Genomic DNA, 26,202 nt, shown 5'->3' with positions numbered 1-26,202 from the left:
AAAACTGAAGCGATTAAGACATTTAAAAACTGTCTAAAACCATTTAAACAACAACAACCACCACAGTCACATACCCTCAAAGTTACTAATTTCAAGGTTGCCATGGTCAATATCAGCGCCTGAATGTGTTTCTCTCTTTTCCTGGTAAAAATGAGATGATGGTACTCATATCTAGACAAAAGTGCTGTGGGTGCCATCACAAAATGGCTGCCACAGGCAACAAAGAAAGACACCAGTGAGTATAGTCACAAAAAAAGCACTTCAGGAGGCTAACGTGAACTTGGTAAAAGGTAAAGGACAAATAAGTCCAGTCAAAGGCGACTATGGGTTCATCTCGCTTTCAGGCCGAGGGAGCCGGCGTTTGTCCACAGACAGCTTTCTGGGTCATGTGGCCAGCATGACTAAACCACTTCTGGGGCAACGGAACACCACGATGGAAACCAGAGCGCATGGAAACACTGTTTACCTTCCCGCTGCAGTGGTACCTATTTATCTACTCGCACTGGCATGCTTTCAAACTGTTAGGTTGGCAGGAGCACCTTCTGATCGGCAAGCCCAAGAGGCCCAGTGGTTTAGACCACAGCGCCACCCGCGTTCCTGATGAACTTGGTACAACTGAACAGCACACGTACACAAACAGACATCAATCAATTTAGTATTTTAAGTGCCAGTATCAAGGACAGATTTATTTCAAGGCAAGCTGTGTCAGGCCTAGAACAGGTTTGGTGAAGTAAGTATTTAAGGCCCTTGCAGACAAAAATAGTTTGATATCACTGTGACATCTGCACTGCCATCAGTTTGGCTCGAGAGCAGCCAAGGGCGATAATCTGAACCATGGGTCAGCTCCAGGACAGAGAGAGCTACCTTATACTAATTTAGATCTTGGGTCCATCTAATTCAGCCTTATCTATGTAACTGGCAGAGGGTACAGGAGGTGACAGGGATTGAAACTCATACCTTCTAGGTGCAATGCACCCCCACTGAACGACATCCCTCTCCACAGTGTACTACTTTGAAGCTGTACTATTAGAATGACCTACTCAGACTTCCTAACCTACATACATACAACAAACCACAGAGGTTCTATAAAGGTATAAAATAAATCAATCTGTGCATTGTTTTTGGACCTATGGGTTTCCCAATTCAGGTAGCATGCTGGAAAGAGGTTTTTTTGTTTTTGTTTTTTAAGTCAATGAAATTGAAAAACAGGTTTATGGCCCATCTGGAAGGCCAACAAAACAAAGTTTTTAACTGACTTCTGAAAAGCTGAACTATAAACACAAATTAAAGTAATCAAAACAATTTAGCACAGAGTGCAACAATTTGATTAAAACAATGATCTGTTTAAAAGCCTGGGAAAATTAAAATGTTGCTGCCCGATGCCAACATTGTTTTATGCCAGCCACAGACATTTAAAAAACAAACAACCCCAGGCTATTTTAATACATTATTAGTTTCATCAGGCTGTAATCTATTTCAACTTAAAACAAAAAAGCAAAAACAGCTGGCCCACAAGCCAGGGCCACTTCAAAACATTAATTATTCTGAGAAACCAAATCCCCAGCTACAATGCACAAAGCGCACAGCATCATTTATGAATGACTCGTGTTCATAAAATGCCCACAAGTGGCTTTTGTCATGGATGCTTTAGCTGAGATTCCTGCATTCTTGGGGGTTAGACTAGATGAACCTTGGGGTCCCTTACAACTCATGCATTCCTCCATCTTAAAAAAAATGCATACCCTTGAGGGCAAAAACGCAATCCTCATATTGGTGCATCTTGGGGACAAAAGTGTGACTATCATTTATTTAAAGCAATCTAACTTCTCTATGGGGGGGGGGGGGGAATCAAACAGGACTCTGTTGCCATAGGAACCAGATTCAATTTTCAATTAGACTTTTTTTATATATAAAAGGGAACCTTTTGCCCTTTAGACAGAACTGAATCCACATGGGGAAGAAAGGGGAAAAATATGAGGTGGATTCTGGGGGTGAGGGGGGGCATTTGCATGCCACTTCTTAAGCTCTTATCCACCTCCATTCTCTGCAGGAGTTTTATGTAGGCATCATCGCTTGGAGCAGTAAAGTAAGTGTTTGATGAGTCACCAGATGTATGACTCATCACAAGACTTTTTTTTTTAGGTGGGGGGGGGGGAGAAAAGGATGCTGGGAATGCCTGCTTCACACTCCCAGAAGAAAGCCGCACAGAAATAGGAACCAAGGACTGCATAATTAAAAGCAGACCAAGTTAAAAGGCAACTATATAAAGTGAACCAGAAATTACTCCGGATCTGCACGATAAATATTATTCTGTTTTGGAAGATAATATCAAGTTCCTTACATATCGGCCTTCCCTAAAATGCTGCTGAAAGTCTGCTTTTCCTTCTAGTTTCCAATGCTCAGTGTTGTTGTAACGCACTCCTGACCTTAGGGTGAAGGGCGGGCAATCATTATTGGAACAATTTAGTCAAAAAGATACCCCACACTCGACTTCCAAGGTACGACTGTACAGACTTTTCTTACCCATAAAGCCCTAAACTAGAAGTGGGGAACCTGAAGTCCTCCAGCTGTGGTTGGACGACAACTCCCACCCTCCCTGACCATTGGGCTTTCCTGGCTGGGGCTGATGGGAGCCAGAAGCTGGACACAGCCCAGAGGTTTCCCATTCATGACTTGAATGGTAAGGGGACTAATATGTCTGAAGAACATCTTCATTCTACCTCACACGATCCTGCCTGTCTGCTCCATTCAACATTGACCCCACCGGTTTCACATGCTAGACTGGCTGGGGCCCAAGACAGGGTCTCTTCTATTGCATAGGTCTGGCCATCATCTCCTCTCACCACTTCCAACCTGGCCATCCAAGTAATCGTCTCCTAAACTTAAGAAGCCTCCTTGCAAGTATTTCCTTGACGGAAATATGCTCCAGGCTCTTGATCATGTCACCTTCCATTGTCTTGATCTTTGTCTAGATCAGGGGACGGCAACCTAAGGCCCATGGGCCAGAAGCAGCCCACAGAGGCCGTTTAACCAGCCCACAAGCCACCTCCGAACTGAGCTGCCTGCTTGGCGAGTCCCCGCACACTGCGCTAAACCAGTGCAGCGCGGTGCGGGGACTCTCTTCCGCGGCTCCGGAAATCACTTCTGCGCATGCCCAGACACTGGAAATTGCGTCTGCACATGTCCACAGTACTGGAAAATGCTTCTGCACATGCCCAGACGCCAAAAATCACTTCTGCGGAGGGGCAATTTTTGGCATCTGGGCATGCGCAGAAACTATTTCCGGCGCCACGGACATGCACAGACGCGATTTCTGGTGATGCACTGCACCGGTCCGGCCCATGGGGGATCTCCGCGGGAGTGATCCGGCCCATGCCCAATAAGCCTTGCCAACCCCTGGTCTAGATCTACCAGTGGCGTGACCACAGGGGCGGTTGCCCTGGGCACAGAATTCTTAGGGGGACAAAAATTTCAAAAGAGAAAAAAACCCCAGAAAATATTAATATTAAATAAAAAATAGGAAGCCCTCCCCCTCACACAGAAAATCTCCCCACTCCTGATACCCCCCCAATCCCTCTCTTCGCCATGCTCAATTCTCACAGGGCACCACAGCTACCACTTGAATAGGTCGCTGAGCTATTGCCCCTTCATTGCAGCCAATCAGTGGGTGGTTATGAGGACAATTATTATTATTATTATTATTATTATTATTATTATTATTAATTTATTTATACCCTGCCAATCTGTCTGGGTTTCTTGCTCTTGCTCCGGGTTCTGGAACCCACGCTATGCCACTGAGACCTATGATACCCTTTTCAAAAGAGACAGCTAGAGCTGTATGTGGTATTCAAGACATGGCTGCCTGAAAGAGGTATATAAAAAGAATTATGATAGTTGCAGTTTGCACCCTTCAATGTTCAGGCTTCATTGTCATGTCACTTAAAAGAATCCTTATGTTAGAAACGTGTTGGATATAGATATTACATGTACTTGATCATTCAAGAAACAAAATACAAGTCGTGAATTACCACTTGGAATTCGGGCAAGTATGATAGCTGACAGTTACTGTTATATAAAGCTGCTCTGAGATGGTTTTTAGCAGCACATACGGCTGGTTTTCACACTTGTATACTAATTCACAAGAGCTGACAAGGGCCACAGAACGGCAGCAGACCACCTGCAAATTCTATTCAGTCTCCTTTCCTGTAATATTTCATATTCCTTCCTATCTTTCTCATCCCTTTCCATCTGCCTTTTTAATTTGTGACTCTCAAAATGCACCTGAGCAGACTCCATTGAAGTATCCTTTCAGATAAAGGTAAAGGGACCCCTGACCATTAGGTCCAGTCGTGGCCGACTCTGGGGTTGCAACGCTCATCTCGCTTTACTGGCCGAGGGAGCCAGCGTACAGCTTCCGGGTCATGGCCAGCATGACTAAGCCGCTTCTAGCGAACCAGAGCAGTGCACGGAAATGCCATTTACCTTCCCGCCAGAGCGGTACCTATTTATCTACTTGCACTTTGACGTGCTTTCGAACTGCTAGGTTGGGCAGGAGCAGGGACTGAGCAACGGGAGCTCACTCCGTCACGGGGATTTGAACCGCCAACCTTCTGATCGGCAAGTCCTAGGCTCTGTGGTTTAACCCACAGCACCACCCGCGTCCCTATCCTTTCAGATACTTCCATCTTAAAAACGAACTTGCATCTTAACTTCACTGAGTTTGAATTCACCTTCACTCTGCCATATTTTGCAAGTCACCTTTCAGAGAAGGCTGGGACACCTATATAGCAAAAAGCACACACACACAGAGAGAGAGCAGATCCATCTTTTTAAAAAATGCAAATATAGGTCTGCTCACCAATTCAATATGCATTCAGTGAGCCTTCCCTAACCTAGTTCCCTCCAGATGTTTTGAACTACCACTCTCATCAGCCACAGTCAGCACAGCACAGTTTTCCAAGGCAACTGGGGGGTTGGGGAAGGCTGGGTTAAACCATATTCAAGGATAGGAAACATGAATCTCCTCTGTGAAAAATCATTTGGCAGCAGGGCAGAAAAACCATATATGCAAGGACCCACCCAGGGACAAAAGAGCCACCTCGCCTAACATTCTAGTCTCCAAAATGCACAATTCTAGAAGAAGTTTCTCAATTCTACCATCAACCTCCTTCACCCTACTTCTTTGAGCAGGGAGAAGTTATGGGATCACAGTGCTTACCTGGGTTTAGTTTCCTTTGGAAGGAAGTCAGAGCAGGTTTTTTGGCAGGTCCTGCTATAGGAACGCTCGCTCTTGGAACACAAAGAATTATACCCAAACCTTGTTACACAAGTGGCTGATATAGATATCTGAACAGCCAGTTTGCTCACTTCCTGACTTGCTTGTGTTCTGCTGGTCAATGGCAGACATTTCCGACAGAAAGCATGGAGGGAAAGAGAGAGAGCGGAAAATCAGGGAGCAGGAGAGCTCTGACATTTCCCTTTCTTGGCCTTTGCAAATTGGCTGCAGAAGTTTCAGGCAGAAAGCATGGATGAAAATGTCCCCTTAGGAAATAATGGAAACCATCATGCAACGATGCGAAAGTTTGCCTAACAAACAATTCCCTGGGAGCACATTGTGTTTGAAAAGAGGGACCTGTGTGTATTTGAAATTATTTACAAATATACAGGTTGAGAGGAGGTGGAAGTAGAGCGTAAACACTCCGGTTGATAACCAATTCCACATCAGATCTCTGGAGAGGCAGCCAGCACCTCAAAACAATCACTTATAAAGGCCAAACTCAGTTCTCTTGGTCAGTCTCACTTGACCAACTCAAATGGAAGATTCTATTATTAGCCTTGACACAGAGACACCTAGAGTACACCATATCTTAGGAAGGAAGGGAGAGGAGCCCCCTTTCAGGTATTTCCTAGCCATTCAGAAAATTCAAAGAAGATCGCCTAAAAAATCAGCTCCCATGGAAACACAACCAACTAGAATATCCCAGACTGTAAAAACTCTTTTGTGAAGTCCAAAACTCGTTAACCCATACCTTCATTGAAGTTATCATCGGCTGAAATGTGGGTTAGCGGGGACTGTGGCCGCGAGTCACCACAAAGAGAGTAGCTGTGCTCTGCTTGGATGAGGGGAGCAGGAGATGCAGGTGACAGCTCCACTTCCATTATCTCATCTTTGTCGGACAGAAAGGGGTCGTTCAAGAGCTGCCCCAAAACGTCCTGGGAAAACTCATCGAGGAGTTCAGTGAAATGCTGCGAGAGAGAGAAAGGGAAAAAAGAATACTGAGGATGTCCTTTCACTGCGACATAAAGGCATTCACCAAAATAACAAACACTGGCAAACAAATAAAAGTGATAAGCATCAAAGTCTTTTGACAATTTGGGGCCCTACAGTCGTTCAGTGCCAAATCCTGGGCAGCAATTTCATTTGTGGTTCTTGGACGGTTTGCACCATCACAACAGTCATCGATCAGTGTTAGTGTCATTCATTTACGGTTATCATACATATGCAGGACCTGTTGGTGCAAATACAAGCAGGGCAACTAATGAGCACATTAGCATCAGGAGACATTGCTAATGGGGACAATCCAGGATACACACCCTGCATTTCAGTGAACACCTTTTACAGTGTCCCGGAGAGGAAAAATATCCAACTAAAACGAGGCAACAAGATAGCTAGATGCAAGTTATTGTAAAAACCATTTCAGGCTGTAAACACACCAGACACTGAAAGCATGTGACTTCTACAAAAGACTCCAGGGAACTGTAGTTTGTTAATGATGCTGGGCATTTTGGTTCTGCAAGGGGTAAACTACCATTCCCACGGTTTACTGGAGGAAGCTATGTGCTTTAATTGTACAGTGTGTACACAGCCTAAGACCATGGCAAATGCAGCAGTTTCCAGCTTGAACATGTCATTGAGGCACTAAGCAAACTCCAGTATCAGTTTGATGCCCCAGTATGAAGGTCTTGATGACCTCAAGCTAGAGTTGAAAGTCCAGGTCACTCTGAATTGAAACTGCCTCCAACAATCCTAATGTAGTTGTACCAAAGGAAAAAGCACCCAGCCTGTACTTGGGAAAAGGAGTGGAGGAAAGAAGAACCAGGAACCTAGGAAAATAAAGGAAATGTGACTTCTGCCAGCCAAATAAATGTGCGCTGGGGGTTACACTGCACCAGACATGTACCAGTTCAATGCACACAGAAAAGGACAGAGGATGTTCCTCATAAAGTGGGAGCGTTTTCTTTTATTTAAGTCATCAGGTTTTGCCACCCGCATGCCCAACCCCACTGATGTGCTGAAGCTTATAATAATGCAGAAAAATGGAATTCCGATCCTTGGAACTTCAATATGAAGAAAGGGAGGAGGGAACCAAGGCTTTTAAAAGGACAACTTGGCCATGCCCCAGCTGGAGCCTCCAGCAGCAGCTCAGTCTGTCCGGCCACATACCACGCCTTTCAGACAAAACATTCCTTTCATGGAGCCTGCCGCTGGCATAAGAGGCTATTTACCGTATATCTGATTGCAAGAACCCCTGTAGGGGAGGCCAAGGCCCACACTTCAGTTAACTCTCAACTTCTCTAAATGAAATCCTCAAAGCAGCTCAGAGCACCCTGAAAGACGTCTAGCAACAAAAGTTGTCGATGCAATACCAGCAGCAACAGGATGTCTGCCTGGCACTGGGAAATTGAGAACAAACCAGAACCTGACCTACTTTACCCTATTTAGGTACTAAGCATCATATCCTAAATAATAAGAGTGTCCTCCATTCTCTCTTACCTAACTTAAACACCACCATCCATGCACAAGAGGAGGTATCCACAGGCTTGTTGGGAGAACTAAAAGATTTGCATAAGTAGAAAATAATATTGGGAGTGAAAAAACCAGCTGAATCCAGACTGAATGGCTAAGTTGGAAGAACAAATGCTACAGGTCCCGCTTGTTAAAATGTCTTAAAACAAATACCTAGTTATTTGTAGAGCTACAAAGAACACAGATCACAATCAGTAACCACCTTGTTCTTTGCAATAAAACCAGTTTATCTGCTGTTATTTTAGGATGAAACTATAAAACTATCAAGGCAGAGGACCCAAGCTTTTTTTGGCAACTATGCCACAAGTCACATTCTATTATTTTTAGATAGCGCCAGTCTAGTATGAGCTGAAATACATTTGCAGGCCTTCATGCCTGTAGCCCACTAAGTCAGGGTGTCAGCAGCAGCACAGTGAGTGTGAGGTAGGCAAGTGTCTAGAACTGAATTGTCAGACCAGACCCACCTGCTCCAGATGCCCCACTTATCTTCTACTGCCTCTGTCATGTTCAGCACCAGCACCCTAGGATCACAGAGGCCCAAGTATTTACCAGCAACTCCTCATCTGGGTCTGCAACTCACACACAAGTCATAAATTTGGGTGCACCACCCATCGTGTCCATGCTTCTGCCAACAATCCATGTGCTCAAGTGCTGGGTGAATGTCCTACCTGCTGGGTTAGACTGACGGGGTCAGGAGTCCACAATTTTCTGTTGGCCTTGGTAGCCAAGCCAAAGTTTGTTGCTGCCAAAACCCTGCACTTTCCCCCATCCCAGACCTTGTACCAGGGTCAACCTCCTGATTCCATCCCCAGCTCTAAGCTCGATCCTGGGTTGCTGACTTTTGATTGCAAAACCATGGTTTGGGGGTTGTTGTTTCGTTTTACATTCAAACAGTTTTTTACCAACTGGGCATGCCATTCATAACGGTATCTACGTTCACACAGAGAGTGTGTGTGTGTTCTCCAGGCTTTCATTCCCTACATAGCTAACTAGCTAGCTAATGTCATCCACTATCCATTTCATTTTGGTGAGATTCCACCCACCTACTTCCCAAAAGGGCTCAGGTCATGGGAGGGGTGTGCATGGTAGAAATATATGAATCATGCAAAATTTAATCTTCGCATCACGTCTGGGTGGAACTAAATCCCTTTGGGAATACCCTTTGCTAGGTTTTCTAGCCTGCTTGCAGATCTAACTCTTAATGTTGGAAGGGTGACAGGTCACCATCATAATGGGGGATGGGGATGTCCTGAATTCCCACCTGTTTTAATTTGATTTCCTTCCACTTGGCTATCTGAAAATCTGGGGTCCATGACAGTATTCTGGATCCACCACATTAAGGAAATGTTTTCCCCAAAACTGTTGCATTCTCAAATCACCCCTCCTGTCTCTCCCTTAACTTGGTCAGAATCAGGCATTTAATCTTCCTTCCACAGAGTATTTGGTTACCAGCATTTACAAGTTGCTTGCCTGCTCAAGTTAAAATCTAAAGATGGATTCATAGGAAACTGTGTAGTGGATCTGAATTTAGCCTAACATGTTGAGGCCTGAACATGCTCATGTACATTTTTCTGCATCTCGCCTCGATTGGCTTCTGGTCCCTTCCGTGTTCCTACGTTACACTCTTGAGAGCATTACAGCAAAGAAGGTCATTTAGAAATATGTGGTGCACTCAGTTTTGAGTTGGGTGTGTGCTTGCTTCTGCGTGCATAAGATGACTTCACCCAACATTTGCACATGACAGTGTTTACCCCCCAAGGAGTCCAACGCCCACAATCCGCATGAAGGGTGCACTCTGTGTTTATTGCTGCTTGCCCAAATAGATACTCAGGGAGAACAGCTGTGCTGCAGAACTGCAGACAGCAGCATCAAGAGGTAATGTCAAGATGAAATGCCCCCTCTCCAGAATTCAACACCCACTGACAAGTAGAAAATTTTGCAGAGGAGGGTGAATGGGGATGAGAATGCATCAATTTTGGTATGGTCAAAAACTATCTGTTTCAGGGTAGACTTTGAATGGTTTTTCCAACCACTTGTGGTGGAAATAGATCTCTTTGGTGCAGCCAGCAGACGCTATGCCTCCATCATCCTAGGAGCATTTTGGAAGGAGAAATTACAGCTACCTCTGCCCACGAAAACTCACTGCCACTATGGGCAGTGGCAAATTTTTAAAAGGAAAACGGAGAATGCAATGTAACTATTCACCACCAACAAGAAGCATCTACAAACATACATAAATACTGACATCTATCAAAAGTTTGTAGCTATCTCCTAAAATAAGGAAAGAATCTGCATACTTTCCCTTTTTTTATTACACTTTGCAACGGAGTACTGGTGCACCTCTGCAAAAAGGCAAAATGCCCACATACGAATGTTGCAGTGTTGAGTGCTCTTGTTCATTGTTAAAACCAGTCATCACCTCCTCCATGTTGTCCCCTCCCCTCCCACTTTGTTTTCTGCCCCATAGCCAACCAGGATTCTGTACCCACTGAGCATGCTCATCAGAGCATCACCCCCTGAGATCTATCCTGGTGCAGAGATCAGCTCAAACAACTGATTTTTTTCCTCCCCAGGTCAAAGCCTCTCTGAAGGTGAGAGGGAAAGAGGGACAACAACCTACTGAACATTGTCAGCTAAGTCTTACAGGCTGCAGTGAGAGGAGGGAAATTACCCAACCTCAAGCAACTTGGCCAAACACTGAAAGATCCCACTGCCCAAATTCAGGCAATGCCCCCATCTGACTGCAGCCCCTGGCCACAGTGTTTGGTAGGTCCCTTGAACCCTCCTCTGGAGAAGCTTTTGCAGGGCAGAGAGGAGAAGGGCAAGATTCTGCAAGCTGCCTTCCGCTTCCGTAAAATTAGCTACTCACCAAGGGGATTACTCACATTTTAAGATTCCCACAAAGCTGAGAAAATGGCAACGGTTCCAAAAACATCACACAGGACAAGTTCACTACCAGTGACTTGAGTCAGGACAATTAAGCCCTCAGCACTGTCAAAATTACCTTAGCCAGCTTAACTGGGGCTCTGCTCTCAAAAGAGTACTTTAGCAAAATGGTTAGCCCAGTCTTGCTGGGTTTATTTATCCCAAGGAGCCAGCTTATCTGTTTGATCTTATTTAGCAGCAAACCAACGCGTGCTGAGCAGCTCGTTTGTCCTCAAGTGCGACAAATTAAGGCCATGTCTTCATGTCATCAGGATTCACAAACGCAGAGAGAGGCAGGATGGCATGCGATATCACACCACTTAAATCAAAAATATGGTGTGGAATGACCAGGTGTTGACAACTCCTGATCACATGCGCTGTCTAACACAGCCGTCACCACCAGTCGGCAGAGCAGCTTGCACAACTCAATGGCACATCAGTGCGCATTGCTCGTGTATCAAGCGAGAACAGTGCAAGCGCCTCAGCATCAAAACTGAAGTGTCTGTTGCCCCCAACCAGCGATATTAAAACTTTACTAAGAATTATGTTAAGTTATTTTGAACAACTTTTAATAATAACAACCCCTCCGGACATTCGTTTTATTGTGCATTCATAAAGATTTGTGCTCACCGTGCTTTTGGGAAATTGTGACCCACCTCCCTTATAATGCTGTTTGTTCTTGCAACTATTTCAAGGGAGGACATGCTGCTTCATTTCCGCTCTTTGCTTGTTCATAAAATCATAGGATTGTAGAGTTGGAAGGACCACAAGGGCCATCTGGTCCAACCCCCTACAATGCAGGAATCTTTTGCCCAACCTGGGGCTCAAACCCACAACCCTGAAATTAAGTCTCATGCTGTACCGACTTAGCTAATGATGTGTGGATGGCCCAGTATAAATCCACCACTAATCCACTATTATTGTATCAATGGTATATTACAGAATATGCCCCCTCCCCCCAAAAAAAACCATCACCACCACAAGTTTGGAGAGGCCCTAAGATATATTAAGGAAGTGCATGCTGCAACTGTGATTGAGATGTTTGTGATTTTATTTATTTACTATTATGATGCTTTCATTGTGCACTGATTTCAGTAGCAGAACAAAACGATAAATCAGCCTTTCCTTTCCTGTGGCATCTCCCCTTGCAAAGACTGCTCAATGAGGAATGTGGGGAAAGACAGATTGTGTAATTATTTTCATCCCTCCTTCCTTCCCTCCCTACACAGGGTGGTATGCACAGTCATCCCTTCCCCTTTATCCTCACAGCAGACCTAAGAGACAGAAATAAGTGAGACACCCACCTGTCCAAGGTCATCCAAGAATCTTTCTGTGGGCAAATGGGGATTGAAATCTAGGTATCCCCAGCCTAAGCACACTTGAGAACCTATCCACTATGCTGCTATGGAATCCCCAACCCGCAAAATTATAAAATCCACCAAATGCAAAGGCATTTTGACCAGAGCTGTAAAAAACCACAACAGATTTCCTACTCCAACACATTTAGAGCAAGTATGTCCTGTTTCATTTCCTTTCTCAACCTGTGGGTCCCCAGATGTTGTTGAACTACAACTCCCATCACCCCTAGCTAGCAAGGCCAGAGCTCAGGGATGATGGGAGTTGTAGTCCAACAACATCTGGGGACCCACAGGTTGAGAACTGCTGAGGATAACCACTGGGAGACACCTATATAGGGCAGCACTTTTGCTGTATTAATAGCCACCAATTTCTTTATTTTGCATAATTATAACTAATATTCTACTTTTCAGAATATAAATCCTTTCACACAACATAAAAATGCCTTAACCAGTGTAAGCCAATCAAATTCTTCCCACACATCACTTAATGGAAGGAGGCCATATGGAAGGAGAAAAAAGTTCAGACGAGGACACCTGGTGCTACTGTCACCTGCCCCCTCTCTTGGAATTCTTTCCCAAACCTGATGCCCTTCAGATGCTCTAGACTACAACTCCCATCATGCTGATAAGTGCTGACAGGAGCTGCAAACCAAAAGTTCTGAAGGGTTGGGGAAGACTGAAGTATATATAGGATGGAAGATGGCCCAGTCCTATTACAACAGGTTCCAATGTCCTCTTTGAATGATCTCTATGATTTGGTTACCCCCCCCCAAAAAAAAAGAAGCTACCCCTATTCTTGAGCTTTCTCAGCAGCAAGCATTCTGATACAGTGGTACCTCAGGTTACGAACTTAATTAGTTCTGGAGATCTGTTCTTAACCTGAAACTGTTCTTAACCTGAGGTACCACTTTAGCTAATGGGGCCTCCCGCTGCCGCCGTGCAATTTCTGTTCTCATCCTGAAGCAAAGTTCTTAACCTGAGGTACTATTTCTGGGTTAGTGGAGTCTGTAACCTGAAGCGTTTGTAACCTGAAGCATCTGTAACTCGAGGTACCACTGTACCAGGAATTCAGCATGCAAGGATTTTCCAGGTATAGAGATAAAATGGACTGGGTAAGCTTCTTGTTGATGTTTCCCATGCATTGCACCACTATTACAGTGGTGCCTCGGGTTAAGTACTTAATTAGTTTCGGAGGTCCGTTCTTAACCTGAAACTGTTCTTAACCTGAAGCACCGCTTTAGCTAATGGGGCCTCCCGCTACCGCTGTGCTGCCGCTGCACGATTTCTGTTCTCATCAAAGCAAAGCAAAGCTGAGGTACTATTTCTGGGTTAGCAGAGTCTGTAACCTGAAGCGTCTGTAACTTGAAGCGTATGTAACCCGAGGTACCATTGTATAAGAAAGAGGACCAGTAAAATATAAAACTATGCCAGCCTATCAAATTTTGGACACTTTAGAAAGAGGAAGCCTTGAAAAGGGGGTGCTTCTACCTTTCATCAAGGCTTTTGTCACATACCAGGACAACCTGGGCCTTCTCACCCCAGGTAAGCACTTAGCAGTGCTCAAGTGTTCTCTCTTTCTCCCTCCAACTATCAGAACAGGCCTCAGACAACAACAGCAGCAGGGAATGATCAGCTGGCTAAGTGAAGTTAATTTCTGTAGCACCTTTTCCAAGGTCTCCTGCTATTTCCCTGGGCGGTGCCAATCTTCTTTTCATTTCTAATCAGGGCAGTTTTTGCCTTCTTATGTGTGTATTCATGGAGGTAGCCATGTTACAGTGAGCATCTGCTATGTGCCATCTGGACTGGCAAAAGACAGAAAATTCAACTATGTCATATTTCAGAGCTGTTTGGAACTCAGAACAGCCTTTAACCTTAAAACTGCTGAGTACAAAGCTTGAATGATTCATGCTTGATCCATAAAGGGGACCATCAACCACACAAACTGTGAACACCACCTACATCTCAGCAGGCCAGAATCCAAGAAGGGGAGGCAGAATGGATAAACTGAGGTTATTGCCAATATCATAAACTTAGCTAGCTACAAACAATCAAAAAGGGCATCAATGATATCATGTTGGGAGCAGACAAAACAACATGCTGCACAAATTTGTCATCTGAAAGATGGCACTACAGGATATCAGAAAAGGAATCCCAAATAGGCAAATTTATCATACAATGTGCAATTAATCCAACCACAATAATGATTTGTTCTCTGGTTTAGGGTTAAATTTTTTATTACCGTAACTATACAAATTATGCCAGTTTTTAAAATTCCAAAAGAGCTGGCAAGATGAATAGCAGGTTCTTATGCTGAACACATCTACTTTGTCCCATGTGTAAGGAGGGGAAAAAACCAGGACAAGGAAGACATTTTCCTCCTCAGTGAGGCGGTAGTAGATATCTCCCACCTGCAAGTAAACCATCATCAAGCCTAAAAGAATAATCAAAGATAGATAGATACTTAAGCTTTTGTAAGTGGCAACTAAATATTTGAAATATATTTCTAGTCCTGACATCATCTAGGGGAGCATAACTCATGTCTGCAAGGACCAATGTGGTAATGTAGTGCAGGGTTCAGCAACCTAAGGCCCATGGGCCACAAGCAGCCCACGGGGGTCGTCTAATCGGCCCACAAGCCGCCTGCCTGGCGAGTCCCCACATGCTGCGCTAAACCAGCGCAGCACAGGGACTTGCTTCCACAGTGCTGGAAATCACATCTGCGCATGCGCAGACGCCGAAAATCATGGGAGTGTGCACAATCCGGCCCATGGAGGGATCTCCACTGGAGTGAACCGGCCCAGGCAAGGTAGACCTTGCCAACCCCTGATGTAGTGGCCCAACACTATAGAACACTCTCCCATTAGAAATCAAGCAGGCACCATCCCTGCTATGGGAGGCTTCTTACAAATTTGCACATTACATGTTTTATTTTTCCTGTAAGCTGCTTTGAAACATATGGTGGAAACCAGAGATGCAATTATTTTCTAAAAAGATAAAGTCATTTGTCTCCAATCTACTACCACCACACACTATTCTCTCTCTCTCACTCTCACTCTCTCTCTCTCTCTCTCTCTCTCTCACACACACACACACACACACACTTGGGACAAACCTAAGTTACTATGCCTCAGGAGCATATGTTATGGCTGGGATACCTCAGTTGATAGAACATGAGACTCAATCTCATGTTTGTGGGTTTAAGCCCCATATTGGGCAAAAAGATTCCTGCATTGCATAGGGTTGGACTAGATGATCCTCGTGGTCCCTTCAAGCTCTACAATTCTATGATTCTATAATCCCCTCCTCCCCTTGCTAGAGTGGCCATGCATTCTGCCAAGGACAGTCCTCTATTTGAAGGAGTTGTCTACTTGAAAGGTTCTCCAGCCCAAGTCCAGAATCCTAAGCAGGGTGAGTAACAGGAATCTTGAAGTTGCAAACTGGATAAACTAGGGGTTTCCCCATATCAAGAACCGAGGGAGCAAACTTAAACACACAAAGGAAAAGGATAGATTAGGTGGAGCCTAATGCTCATATCATTAAATACGATCTGAGACAAAGACAGCTTGATTTAACCATGGGAAGACTGTGGCCACTGCTGGAACATCAGGGTTCTTGAGCTGACTGGCGGATAGCAAATGTATCATTTATCCCTTAGCTCAGATAATTGATATGCTTGGGGATCTGGAGTGGTATCAGAAGGCTGAGCTGAAACAGCAGACTCAGGCATCCAACTCACATTTTAAAGTTCACTCCAATATTCCATGTCATTCCCCTTGGCAGCTCTCACAGCATGATGTGTGACATTTGGCCAACTACTGCTAGCCTTTGTATGACAAACACCAATGTTTGGAGGACTGCATGGTCTCTAGTCTGCACTTGGGCAGGAGAAGGTGGATAGAGAACAAAAGGAAGGATGGAAATGAGTGGCACAGGTAAGGAATGACTGGACAAACTGGGGTTCCCAAGATGCCAGGGGAGAAGAGAGATAGATAATTCAAGCATCTTGACAGTGCAAGACTGACAGGACTTCATAGCTTTATACATGGTCTTGCTCATAAATTCACTTGCACGTAAATGTTATGTTTTAGGCCATCCTAAGTCCTTCATTTTTTTAAAAAAAAGGTTTTGTTAAGTTTTCTGCCACCCTTACTTGACAAAGGCAACCAGGCAAGTGGATCTTTCAAATCTGCTTTAAAAAAAACGGATCACAAAACAAACACAGAACGTTCTCAGTTAAGGAGCCCAGCAACATGGCTCTTGCTATCCTCTTTTTCCACCTTAGGGCAGATAGATAAACAAGCTGTTGCCTTTCTCCATGACATCAGTAAAAGCTTATTCAGATTCTGGTTCAGACTGAACATGCAGTTGGCTGTTAAGGAGGGAGGGAAAAACCACTGGAGTGCCTATGTGCTGGCCAGAATCACTGTGATATCATGGTTAGTCATGCATCCTGGGATGAGAGGAGGCTTCTCCAGCTCACAACATCTGCCTCTCTCTTCTTCTGCTCTCCCCCTCAAGTCCCTGCAGACCTCCCACCAAGGAGCAAGACCATCATGGCCCGACTGTGAACACTGATGCAGTTCAGCGGTGGGGGCTGGTGCCCATTGAGACTGGTGAGGCAGAAGGTGGAGATGCCAAACAGTTGGTTGAGCCAGAACTAATGACAAGCGCTGCCAAGTCCTTTCTAGTTTTGCTCCAGCCTCTGCCCTGCTGCGTTCTACAAGGGTGACACTGGGACTAAGGAGGAGGAGAGCTGGGAAGCAGTGTTATCCCCTAGTCTGGTTGTAAGAAAGAAAACAGGCAGGTGAGGGGTGTCTGAGGGCACACCAAGGTTGCTGGGGCTTTGGAGAGCCGTTGCCCAAGTATCGGGCTAGACTGGGGTGATTAACCTTTTTCAGGTCAAAGGCCACATTGAACCATGGTCAAACCTCAAAATAGGTATGGTCGCTAAAAAAATAATAATAAAGGACAAATTTGGAGGGAAATGAGGGTCGCAATAAAAAGAGCCTGATGCAGCCTGTGGGTTGGCCACCTGTGGGTTAAATGGCTCAGTGCAAAGGAGATGCAACAGCAAAACCCACTTTAAAGGCAGACAGGCAATTTTGTTGTCTTAAAATAATAATGGAAAAGTGAGGGGTAGGGGAACCAGTCATCCGAAAAAGCCTCCCCGCTCCCTGCTCTAACCTTAGCAGGGAAAGAAAGAAAGAAATGAGTAAAAGTCCTAGACCACATTTTGGACTCCACCTTTCATTACTGGTCTGTTAGGCTAGACAGGAATGCATTCCTTGGGGCGGGAGAGCTGGCTCGTCTCCAGAAGAAACTTAAACTGATTGTATCCTCCAGCAAAAAAGAATGCCTCACAACAGGCACACACACACACACACACACACACACACACACACACACAACCCATAACTGCATGGTTTCCCATCCAATATTTTAGGCTGCCTATGAATGTTTTAATTACAGAGCACCACACAGCTGGATAGAGAATTTTTATTTTAAAAACTGCCTACGGTGACTAGACCGTTTTCAGACAACTGGGGAACGCTTCTGACTCTGTGGCCTGAATTGGATTTTGTTTAAAAAGAAGAAACAAACACACAGAGACTGGATGACCCAGAAACCTTGCATACTCTGACATCTGTAGTTTATGTTTTGAAGAAGTCTAATACTACCATTCTGCAACTGTAATCAAAAAAATGTTTGCACACACAAAACACTAGACTACCGTTTTTCTTTCAGGATCTCGAAAGTAGCAAAAAGTAGAAAGAACAGCAACAGTAGGAAATGAATCAATTTTAACTTTACAACAAACAGTAAAGTGGGAGCATTTTTTTTTTTTAAGCTGGCATTTATATATTCCACCCTTCAGTAATTTGCACTTTCTGAAACAATATGCCAACAGAAACACAACCATTTCTGAATTTTGCAAGGCAGGTCCTCCAGCCAAATAACATGTGCAAAAAGGCATGTACTCAGTATGGATAAGCATGCATATTATTAGCAAAAATAACATGGAAAATGCATTATGTTAGGGGGAATATTATCAGGGAAAATGTGCTGTGCAACAATGCATGTGCTAGACAAAACCGCATACTGTAGTGTATTAGGAGAACTTCTGGAAGTCAAACGGACTTCCGGAACAGATTCCGTTCAACTTCCAAGGTACAACGGTATATTCAATTTCAATGTGGGGAACAAAGCAATAAAAATTTTACATTTGTTCCCACCCAAAAAAACCCCGTCTTAACCAAAAAGTGCATATTCCAGCAAGGCTTTCTTCCCCATCTACACACACACACACACACACACACACACACACACATGATATCCAAGTTTCCTCATTTAAATCCACCTTCCCTCACTCCTACTTGTGCAAAATTCCCTCACTAAAAAAAAACACTTTTTCAGTGAACTTTAGATATGACCATCAGAAGCTGCCTTGAGTCAGACTATTGCTCCATATAACTCTGCATTCCCTACACTGACTGGCAGAGACTCTTCAGGAAATCAGACAGGGGACATTCCCAGTTGTAACTGCAGATGCCAGGGACTGAACCTGGGACCTTCTGCAGACAAAGCAGATGCTCTCCTACTGAGCTGCAGCCCTTCCCTTGAAGGAGGACTTCAATCTGCTTCAAAATTTTCACATTGCCTTGGAAGAAAGGAGAGGCTGCTGGAGCACTTCCAAATATGCATGATTGGAGCTGATGAGGCAGGAGTACTTCAGGAAGTGAACAAGATCTTCTGGGCACTGGTGACCGTGCCAGAGCACTTCATTAGGGGAATTTAAGCATTGGTAAGTGCAAGGGCTTTTTAGTCTCACATTTCAGCACTTGAGAATCCAGGACTGTAGCAGGCATACAAGGAAGAAAGTGAGAAATGGGTGTGGCCAATGAGAGGGGTGTGGTCTAGTGGAAAGCCAGCAAGGTGGATCTTGCCCATTCCTAATAGAGCAGTACATCCAAACTGTGGAGTACTATTTTGACTCTAATAATGATTTCATTGGGTGGCATTTACTACAAACCTGATGGCCCAGGGAGAAAAAATAATGGTGGGTCCCTCTTTTTGTAAAATGAACAAGCATTGCTACCAACAATTCATATGTGCCAATTATAGCAACCTTGGCCTTCCATAGCTATTTAACCAGACCAGTTATAGCAGTGATTCCATGGTTTTGGGAAATGTTGAAGGGGAAACAGCATGAGCTGACATATTAAAAACAGGAACTCAGGAACTGCCAGAAGGTTCCCTTCTCACTTCCGCAACCCAGGAAGACCAAAAAGCCCTGCTATAGATAGCATAAAATGTTGTGCGCTGGCCAGTTACAGTATTTAGTACAGGGGAATTCAAATGCCTCTCCAAAGCTCCCAGCCACATTGCTTGCTACCCAGAAGTCAGGTTAATTATGCAGCCAGAGATGGGACTAGGACAAAATTTGTAGTGAAGAGGAAGGTATATTAACAAAGTTTGTTTCCTAAATCATTGGTGCAAGAAAGCTGGGAGGGAGATAAGAGGATAAGGCCCTGGCAGGAGTCTCACACTATAGCAGCTGAAGACAAACCACAACTCAGTGGCTGAACACCTCCTCTGCATGCAGAAAATCCAAAGTTCAGTTCCAGTGATGCCAGTTAAAGGTGACTGCCAGGTGATGGCGAAGACCTCTGCTTGAGACCCTGCAGAGCTGCTGCTAGTCAGCTAGTCAAGAGTACATGTCACGGACAAATATCCTAGCCAAATATAAGGCAATGGGACGTGGGTGGCGCTGTGGGTTAAACCACAGAGCCTAGGACTTGCCGATCAGAAGGTCGCCGGTTCGAATTCCCACGACGGGGTGAGCTCCTGTTGCTCAGTCCCAGCTCCTGCCAACCTAGCAGTTCGAAAGCACGTCAAAGTGCAAGTAGATAAATAGGTACCACTCCGGTGGGAAGGTAAACGGTGTTTCCGTGCGCTGCTCTGGTTCGCCAGAAGCGGCTTAGTCATGCTGGCCACATGACCCGGAAGCTGGACACCGGCTCCCTCAGCCAATAAAGAGAGATGAGTGCCGCAACCCCAGAGTTGGCCACGACTGGACCTAATGGTCAGGGAACCCTTTACCTTTAATATAAGGCAAGGAAGGGCCATGGTTTCAGTGACAGAGCATCTTATTTGCCTGCAGAAGGTCCCAGGTCCAATCCCCAGCATCTCTAAGTAGGGATGGGGAAGATTCCCTGCCTGAAACCTTGGCGAGAAGAGCCAGAAGAACTGGATGTACAAGAAATTTAACCTGTTAACCCCTGAAAACCAGAGTGCGAGCAGACAGTGCCTATTTCCCAGGCTTCTTTGTACCAGCTCAACTTGAAAGTCATGTTGTCAAATGAACTTTATGAACTTCCTGCCCTGCACTGTGAAGAACAGAGATTTGAGGTTGGGGAGGAGTGGGTGCAAGTTCGGAAGAAAGCCCCAACACATTATCTGGTGATGCATACCACAAGGAACTCAGGGCTGCAATACCTTAAGGACTGCCTCTCCCCATGGGTACCAACCCATACCCTGAGAGCATCATCTGAGGCCCTTCTTTGTGTGTTTCCTCCGTGAAAGGTCTGGAGGGTGGCAACAAGAGAACAGGCCTTTTCTGCAGTGACTCCTTGTTTGTGGGATCCTTTCCCCAGAGAGGCTTGCCTGGCGTCTTCACTACATATCTTTAGGCGTCAGGAGAAAATGCTTCTCTGTAACCAGGCCTTTGGCTGATGAGTGTTCTATGGCCTTTTAAATGTGTTTGTGGGAGGGGGATCATTGGTCTGTTTTCGTTGCTGTTCTATTCTGCATTTTGTGTTCACATTTTGTATTTTTATGTTGTGATCTTCCCTGTGATCTTCAGGTGAATGGTGATGTATAAATTTAATAAATAGTAATAAATAATAATAATGGTGTTTACTATTTCTGATAGGCAGAAAGGCTCTTTCTTTTTCTCTAGCTTGCAAGGTTCCAGTTAGTTCTGCTCACTCTACTCCACAAGAAAGGAGAATGTGAAAAATGTACTGTGTAAGCTGCAAGCAACACCACAACAGAGGCTGCATGTCAAATACTTTCAAAAAGGAGTAACATCACACCCTCCCAGGTACATTATCCACCTCCTTATAATATAAAAAGATTGCTGGTGTGTTGTGTGAAGTCACCCCAATACCAAAAGCTTGCTTGTACTACTCAAAATAAATGACATTGTAATCCTAAATGTTAGAGTTTCAGCATCCACAGTGGGATTTCGTTCAGAGAGAAGCATGCATTGGGTTTCCAGAGAAGCGTCTAAAGGCACACAGCTCAGCACTATCCCTGAAGATAAGCAATTCTTAGCCCTATATGGCCTTGCCTGAATGTGAGAGTCAACCGTGAGTGCTGGGGACAAGAAAGGAGTAAATAAAAATCTGCCTCACTTGGTAATGAAACTTGCTGTGTGATGAACCTGGAAAGTCTGTAATGTTTAGGAGTTTGGCACAGGAGATTGGGTGGCAGTAAACATGTGCATCTAATTAAGGTTGTTTTCTAAATGTGTTTCTTCCTGAGGCTCATATTTCAAGAAGTATTTTGTTAGTCATGTTGTCAGACCCTTGAGAAAGGTGAATTTCTTTCACTTACTATGAAGGCTGCAATCCCACAAACACTTAATTGGGAGTAAGTCCCCACTAAATTCTGCACAGACATGTACAGGCTTATTTATGCTAGTCAAATCAAAGCAAGCTCAGGGATTTTTGCTGACCTTGACCATTCAAAACTGCATCACTACACAACTTGTGTATTATGGGCCAACTTGGGTTTAATGCATGCTGAGCAGCATATGAATAGCACATTAAATGGCCAAGAGTTGACCGAAATACTATTTTGCCATTTTCAATTATTGCTTGCATTTAAACTGACTGACTTGCAAACCAGGTGAGCTAAGCCAAGCTATGCTTTCCTGTGACCATGCAGGCTCCTGGAGAGGAATTTGTAGTTGCTTTGCATCTCACCAGTCCTTTTAGCTCAGCACATCAGTCAAGCCAAAGCATGGCTTGACACTTTGTACGAACCTGGGATTGTGGTTCAGCTCTCTCCTCCTTAATCATGATGTATAAGCAAGTACAAGGCTTGCTCTAAAAGAACCAAGGAGGAGCACCTGCACCTGCAATCTCCTTCCCAGGAGACACTGTGTTTCTGCAAAACCATGGTTTGGTTGAGTGTTGCGTGTGAATGTGGCCAGTGATAAACTATTGTTTATTGTTACAGGAATGAGCCTTGGGCTCATTCATTCCCCCTCCCTTAGGAGACAATCAGAAATTTACACTTCTATTTTTAGCTGCAGCTTAGCGCTCTGTCCCAACCTGGCTTGTTTCATTAAACCATAGTTAAGACTAACTACAGTTTGCAAACATTTGTCACACTGAGCCTCTTAGAGGAAGTGTAGGATTTAACCATAGCCGTCGCCACCTCCAAACTATAATCTACTCACACTGCTCAATGAAGTCATGCAAAGAGTTGAATCCAGAGGTAGATGTAAGAGCCCTGCTTGCACAATTCAGCTTTCCAGGAAATGGAGGTTGCAGAATGCATAAAAAAATATACACTTCCCCCAAATGAGACACAAAGTTTTTGATTCCTGAGTATGCTGAAGCTATCCAATATTAGAAAGGCTGGAGAAGCTACCCCTCTGAATCAAGAGACTGTCAGGAATAGCATATTATGGGGAACACAGGGTGTGAGTTGTATAAGCAGAAGGGGCTTTCCACTCACGCAAGGTATCTCTGGATCAAAGCATAATTGTGTCATGTACGAGTGACACAGATTCCCCGCCACAAACTGAGAGAAGTATTTTAGTCTGCCCAACCACCATCGAGAATCACATCAACAATTCTTTTTGGATGAGAAGCACAGCCACAAGCTTCTTCTCAAACCGGAAAAGGAGATGAGATTACTCAGTTGCACATGGAAGTGTGTCCATGCGCACAGATAGCACCACATTCTGGCAAAAGGTGAAATCATTTGTTTCCTAAATCTGAAGAACTGCATACATTTGCAGAAAAGCAACCCTGATTGGCAGCGCTGTTCGAGTAGGTGGTTTTCCACTTAGAGGAGCCTCTGTTATAAATCAGCTAGCTCTGTGATTTAAGTTTTTGTATTCATTCCATGAGACAGTGCTTTTTTTGTTTTTTTTACCCTAGACCAAAGTTCGTTTGTGAAACGAGGAATGCTAATCACCATCTAAATAAAGACTGTTAAGAATGTAAAAACTTCCTTCTTCCAGGAGAACTAGATAAGGAATTCTGGAGCAAAGTGGAAGGCCAAAGCAACTCACATGAGCATTATGCTTTGCAAAGGCAGCAGGTTTTTTTGAGAGATATGAAATGCAAGGGGGCTGTACCGGAGAATTTCTGCCTGTCATACAAGTGAAGACTTACCAGGGGCAGGTAACTCCCCAAGGTGCTAACAATAGATTCTTTAGCATCAGGACCAGCATAAATGCTATACTTATTGCTGCACTGATCCCAGTTCTCACTGAGGTGATGAGCCTGTTTGGGGCCTCTACCATTACAGACTTGGGATGGGTGGAAAAATAACTTGAACATGCCTACAAATGTAAAGCTTGCATGTCAGGGGAAAGAGTAGACTATTACAACTCTTCTACCGCAACATGCTGATTTTATTGTCATTATTACATTTATATACTGCCATCTAAGATGGATGCTTTAGCTGAGATTCCTGCATTGCAGAGGGTTGGACTAGATGACCCTCACAGTCCCTTCAAACTCTACAGTTCCATAATCAATTAAGGTTGCATACACTCCATACATTTAAAGCATAAGTCCTCAAAGCACCCTAAGAGCTGTAGTTTACCATTTAAAAAAGGTAAAGGGACCCCTGACCATTAGGTCCAGTCATGGCCGACTCTGGGGTTGCGGCGCTCATCTCACTTTATTGGCCAAGGGAGCCGGCGTACAGCTTCCGGGTCATGTAGCCAGCATGACTAAGCCGCTTCTGGCGAACCAGAGCAGCGCACGGAAATGCAGTTTACCTTCCCACCGGAGCGGTACCTATTTATCTACTTGCATTTTGACGTGCTTTCAAACTGCTAGGTGGGCAGGAGCAGGGACCGAGCAACGGGAGCTCACCCCGTCATGGGGATTTGGGGAGCTCACCCCGTCGCGGGGATTTGAACCGCCAACCTTCTGATCGGCAAGTCCTAGGCACTGTGGTTTAACCCACAGCGGCACCTGCGTCCCAGTTTACCATTTACCGATCTGTAATTCCCAGCACTTTTAAACTACAGTTCCCAAGATTCTTTTTTGAGGGGTAGGGTTGCTTTAAATGTGCAGTGTGCTTTAATCCACTGGGTAGTTTTACAGATTATTTTAATAATAAAAACTACAAATACAGGTCAGCATCCCAAAAACTCTGCAAAGGCATATGCTTTCCTTTGTGCATTGCTGGGGAGAGCTTTCCATCAAACAGACTTGCCTCTAGTATTTGAAGTGGCACAGGCTACACACAGGTTTACCACCAGAGTGGGAATTCAGCCACCACAGCTGTCTCTGCCTGTGCCGTGAGAGGAGAGTGGGAAGCCGGGCCCAGGGTTACAGATGTTTATTCTCTCACCAATACTGAAAATCACATGTTATATAATTAGCACAAACCTGAAACTGAAAAACACCCTTTATGTTGCTAATCAGGGTTGGCTCTCTCGCTCTCCCCTGCTCACTCCCAGCAACATCAATTTTAATTCCATGCCTGCTTTTAGAACACCTGCCGCAACAATGCATCTTTAATATTTCATCTACAACTCAGGTGCTACTATGATACGTTGACATGCTGCTCTATTTTCTAAACAACTTCCAAATTAGTTCTACAGTTGCAAAACGTCAAGTTGTCACAGAGTCAGACACCTGCAACCCCAGAAGCATTAAGATATTAAGAACAATATTGATATGGACAGGGGTGACACCCACAGTTTAGACAAACTTATCTGGCCTGACCTGGACACAGCATCATACTCTTACTGAACATTATCTATGCATAACTACCTAGAGGCAGATCCCATAGAGTTCTATGAGACTCACTCCCAGATAAGTAGGACTATCATATTAAGTACAGTACACCTTCTCAGAGTATTCCCCCAAAACACATCAGCAGCACAGTCCTGGATGAGGCCAATGGCTTAACTAACCGAACATCCTGCTCTCACAGTTGCCAACCAAAGGACTGTGGGAAGCATATCATATTCCTTAAAAAAACAACAACCCAAAATCAGACTCATGATTGTGACAGTAATTATAAACTTAAGAGACAGATTAAAAACAATAACTAGCCATGACCAAAGTTTGCAAAGCATCATTTACCACAAATAACTGCACTGAACAGGGCTCGAAGGCATGCTGACCTACCAAGTTTTATTGTGTTCCCTCAATTCTCAAAGAAAATTGTAGAATCGCAGAACTGTAGAGCTGAAGAGGGCTCCCATGGTCATCTAGTCCAACTCCCTGCAATGCTGGAATAATGACCAAAGAACCCATGACAGATGGCCATCCAACATCTGCTTTAAAATCCCTAATAAAGGAGATACCATATTATATTTTATTCTGCATCTTTCCTGTGCCATCTGTTCAGTATTGACTTCTGACTCTCACCCACAAACAGGTGCTGTTAGTATAACGGTTATTATCAGGGTTACAGCCATCACAGTGTTTCTCAACCTGTGGGTCCCCAGATGTTGTTGGACTACAACTCCCATCATTCCTAACCAGCATGATCAGTGGTCAAGGATGATGGGAGTTGTAGTCCAACAACATCTGGGGACCCACAGGTTGAGAACCGCTACCAGGACTCTAGACCCAGGCCCAAAACAGGGTTCCTCCAAATCTGAAGGAATGGAGGCAGTGAACAACTAGCAGACAACTAACTCTGGTCACATTCATAGCATACATTTAAAGCACATGATTCTCCCAAAGAATCCTGGGAACTGTAGTTTGTTGAGGGTGCTGGAAAGTGGTTGCTCTGTGACAGGTTCCATGAGTCTCTGAGGAAAGCCGGGTGCTTTAAATGTATGGTGTTGGTGCGGATTCCCTGTGTCTGAACAAAACACATTCCCAACACCTCAAAATC

General features: G+C 44.5%; 1 protein-coding gene across 2 annotated transcripts in view; it reads right to left on the bottom strand.

Moving 5' to 3' along the window:
- The window catches only part of CREB3L2 (cAMP responsive element binding protein 3 like 2), a 72,358-nt gene that overhangs the window by 25,222 nt on the left and 20,934 nt on the right, over positions 1-26,202 (bottom strand). For both annotated transcript variants that reach the window (XM_083572361.1, XM_083572360.1), the window contains exon 2: positions 6,030-6,246. In XM_083572361.1, coding sequence (XP_083428487.1) covers positions 6,030-6,246 — 217 coding nt within the window. The remainder of the gene's footprint in view (positions 1-6,029; positions 6,247-26,202) is intronic.

This window comes from Podarcis filfolensis, assembly GCF_964270895.1.
Source record: "Podarcis filfolensis genome assembly, chromosome: 10".
NCBI classification, from domain to species: domain Eukaryota; kingdom Metazoa; phylum Chordata; class Lepidosauria; order Squamata; family Lacertidae; genus Podarcis; species Podarcis filfolensis.
Note: the sequence above shows the minus strand (reverse complement) of the source record. Positions and strands in the feature narration are given on the sequence as shown.